This window comes from Chiloscyllium plagiosum, chromosome 1 (genome assembly GCF_004010195.1).
Source record: "Chiloscyllium plagiosum isolate BGI_BamShark_2017 chromosome 1, ASM401019v2, whole genome shotgun sequence".
Lineage (NCBI taxonomy): Eukaryota > Metazoa > Chordata > Chondrichthyes > Orectolobiformes > Hemiscylliidae > Chiloscyllium > Chiloscyllium plagiosum.
Window position 1 is genome coordinate 3439781 of NC_057710.1, and position 3588 is coordinate 3443368.

A 3588-nucleotide genomic window follows, 5' to 3' on the forward strand; every position below is an offset into this window, starting at 1 on the left:
GAGGTCCCTGACCAATTCTGGTTCATTGAACAATACCAGATGCAGAATTGCCTTCACCCTGGTCAGCTCCAAAACCAGCTATTCTAAGAATCCATCTCTGAGGCACTCCACAAAGTCTCTTTCTTGAGGTCCAATACCATCCTGATTCTCCCAGTCTACCTGCATGTTGAAATCCCCCATAACAACTGTAGTAACATCTTTGCGACAGGCCAATTTCAGCTCCTTATTCAACTTACATCCGACATCCAGACTACTGTTTGGGGGCCTGTAGATAACTCCCAAGAAGGTCTTTTTACCCTTAGTATTTCGCAGCTCTATCCACACTGATAGAGCCACAGCACACGGACTGCAGCGGTTCAAGAAGGCAGCTATGCTCACATCCCATGAAGAAATTTTTTAAAAACTCAGTCTTTCAGTATGTTTAGCCTAAAGATTGGTAGATTTCTGAATTACTACTGGATACAGGGTTATGTAGATGGGGTTAGTAAAAGGCATTGATGTGGTTAATTAGGTATGATCACACTGGATGGCAGGATGGGGGCTGATGGGCTGAATTGCCTGTTCCTGTGTTCGCATGCTGCTTGTTGGATCTTGCTGTGCATATCAGCTGTCATCTTTCTGACATTATGGCAGTGAGTCCAGCTGAAGGATGCTTTGATGGTTCTGAGATCCATGAGGCAGTTCAGAGCAAGTGAAAGGTTCGATGGAAATGCAATTTTTTTCTTCACGTTGTCTTTCCCCTTCCTGGGAAAGTGACAGGGTGGTAACATCACCGGGTCGCTAATCCGTCGCCCCAGCCTCATGGTGTAATGGGCCATAGGTTCAAATCCCAGCTCACTCGACTGTGGAATTGAAATTCAGTTCATTACAGATCTGGAATTGAAAACTAGTAATGTCTTTCAGGGATGGAAACCTGCCAGCTTTACCTGGTCTGGCCCAACATGTGACTCCAGACCCACAGTTTCATGGTCTTGATTATTCCCTGAAATGGTTGAGGAAGCCACTCAGTTGGAGGGTAATTAATGCTGGGATAAATTATTGGCCCAGTCAGTGATGCCTGGATACCACGAGAGAAGTTTTTAAAATGTTATACAACTCCTAACCAGCTTTGACCTGATATAACATTCATTAATTGCATATTTCTTTTCTCTCTCCTCATGTTCTTGGCTCCTTCCCTTTATTCATCATTTATTTCCACCTTCTGACCTCTGTCTTTCCCTTGTTCCTGACCCTGATCTCCTCATTTCACCTTCATTTCCCTCCCTATCCTAACCCTCATTCCCCTGCACAATCCTTTCACTTCCTCCCCCCATCCTGAATGTCTCCCTTATGTGATCCCTGGTCCCCCTCCTCCTTCGCCTTGTTTTATTCTCCCTCCAGTTGCTCCCTCTGCACCCTCCTCCTCTTTGCGTCCTCCTGTTCCCCAGTTATCATGCTGTTCCATCTCTCCCTGCCCAGACTCTCTCAGATGGCTGTGTTCACAGGGAGGGACAGGCCAGAGCTCAGCAGGAGACTGCTGCTTCTCGGGCTGTGGCTACTGGCCGTCTCTGGGCAGCGGACCACGCCAGTGCCCCTCCAAAGGGAGAAGGTGGGGGTCCGATTGTCGGGCTACCCCCGCAAGCACAACGAGGGCCGGGTGGAGGTGTCCTACGAGGGAGAGTGGGGGACCATCTGCGATGACGATTTCAAGCTGGACAATGCTGTGGTTCTGTGCCGGATGATGGGTTTCACCACAGCCGTGGGCTGGACACACAGTGCCAAGTACGGCAAAGGGACAGGTGAGAGCTCGCAGGGGCTGGAGGAACCCGCGGTTACCCCCTCCCCTCAGCGTGCATGCTGTGGGATAACCAGAGCGAACTGACTGAATCATCTCGGGCATTTCACTCCCTCCCAAAAAATCTCCCAGGCTAGAACGAGGCCATTCAGCCAATCACACCAGTGCCAGCTCTTGAAAAGAATTAGTTCTCCTTCAGTGTCAACCTCCAAACCCATGACCACTTCCATCTAGAAGGACATGGGTAGCAGATAGATGGAAACACCACCCCCTGCAGGTTCCCACTCACCATCCTGATATGGAAATACATCGCCGTTCCTTCACTGTCACTGGGTCAAAATCCTGGAATTCCCTCCATAAGGGCATTGTGGGTCAACCCATAGCACATGGACTGCGGCGGTTAGACTATAACACTGAGAAATAGAAACAGGAGTGGGCCATTCGGCCCATCGGGTCGGCTCCACCAGTCTATAGGATCACAGCTGATCCAACATTCAACCCTCAGAGAGGAGAGTTTCCTCCTGACCCCAGTCTTAAATTGGTGCCCCTTTATTCTGAGATGATACCCTCTGGTCCTAGACTCTCCCATGAGGGGAAACATCCTCTCAGTGTTTACCCTGTGAAGCCCCTTGAAGAATCCTCTGTGTTTCAATGACATCACCTCTCATTCTTTGTAATTCCAGGCCCATTTTGCACAAGCACACCTGATAGGACAGTGCATTCATCCCCAAGAGTCAGTCCATTTAGTGTTCCTGATCCTGGGAATGGTCCAATGAGTCCCACAGTTCCTGCAGATACCACCATTTTGAATATTTGTCCAGTTCCATTCCAGCAGAACATTCCAGATAAAGGCACAGAAAGAGGTTGGGCTACGTGCTGGCCGTTGGGACGCAGTGGGCCAAAGGGTCTCTTTCTGTGTTGTAAAGGGGGAAAAAGCCCAATGGCTATAAATTCTCCATATCTCTCCTCAGGCTTTAAAATGGCTTTAAAACTGTGACCTCTGACCCTCTAGCTATTGGAAACTGTTTCGCTGGAACCATTCCAGTAACTCGATCGTGCACCTCCGTCTGGGAGAGTTATTCGACCGTGGCAGGAGGGTTGGGGTGGAGATTGCAGATTACACACTCACAAATGATCTTACCCGTTGCCTTCCAGGGAGGGTGTGGCTGGATAACCTGGATTGTCGTGGGACAGAGAAGGATGTCTCGGAGTGCAAGTCCCTGGGGTGGGGGCAGACTGACTGCACACACGAGGAGGACGCTGGAGTCATCTGCAAGGATGAGCGCATCCCCGGATTTGTAGACTCAAACATCATCTCGGTAATGAAGCCACGCGATTGAACATGGCCTCCACATTGTTGCTCAGGGAAGGGGTGTGGGCCCACTGCTCACTGACACCTCTTTGGCCTCATGAGGTGGAGGGGTCAGTGTTGGACTGGGGTGGACAAAGTCAGAAGTCACATGACAAGTTACTTTACCCGATGATGAAAGGGCTGCGCTCGGAAAACTTGTGATTTCAGAGAAACCTGTTGGATGATAACCTGGTGTCATGTGACCTCTGACTTCTTAAAAGTGAAAGGCAGGAGGAGAGGTTTGTAAAATTATGAGGGGCATGGATAGGATAAATAGACAAGGTCTTTTCCCTGGGGTCGGGGAGTCCTGAACTAGAGGGAATAGGTTTAGGGTGAGAGAGGAAAGATATAAAAGAGACCTAAGGGGTAACTTTTTCATACAGAGGGTGGTACGTGTATGGAATGAGCTGCCAGAGGAAGTGGTGGAGGCTGGTACAATTGCAACATTTAAGAGGCATTTGGA

The 3588-nt window shown here is 49.4% G+C and overlaps 1 protein-coding gene across 1 annotated transcript in view; it reads left to right on the forward strand.

Moving 5' to 3' along the window:
- Window positions 1-3114, forward strand: part of LOC122551692 (lysyl oxidase homolog 3B-like) — a 21716-nt gene extending 18602 nt beyond the window's left edge. Inside the window, exons 2-3 of the mRNA XM_043694433.1 lie at window positions 1459-1778; window positions 2930-3114. Of these exons, the coding sequence (XP_043550368.1) occupies window positions 1469-1778; window positions 2930-3114 (495 nt within the window). The 5' untranslated portion in view covers window positions 1459-1468. The remainder of the gene's footprint in view (window positions 1-1458; window positions 1779-2929) is intronic.
- The last annotated feature ends 474 nt before the right edge of the window (window positions 3115-3588 follow it).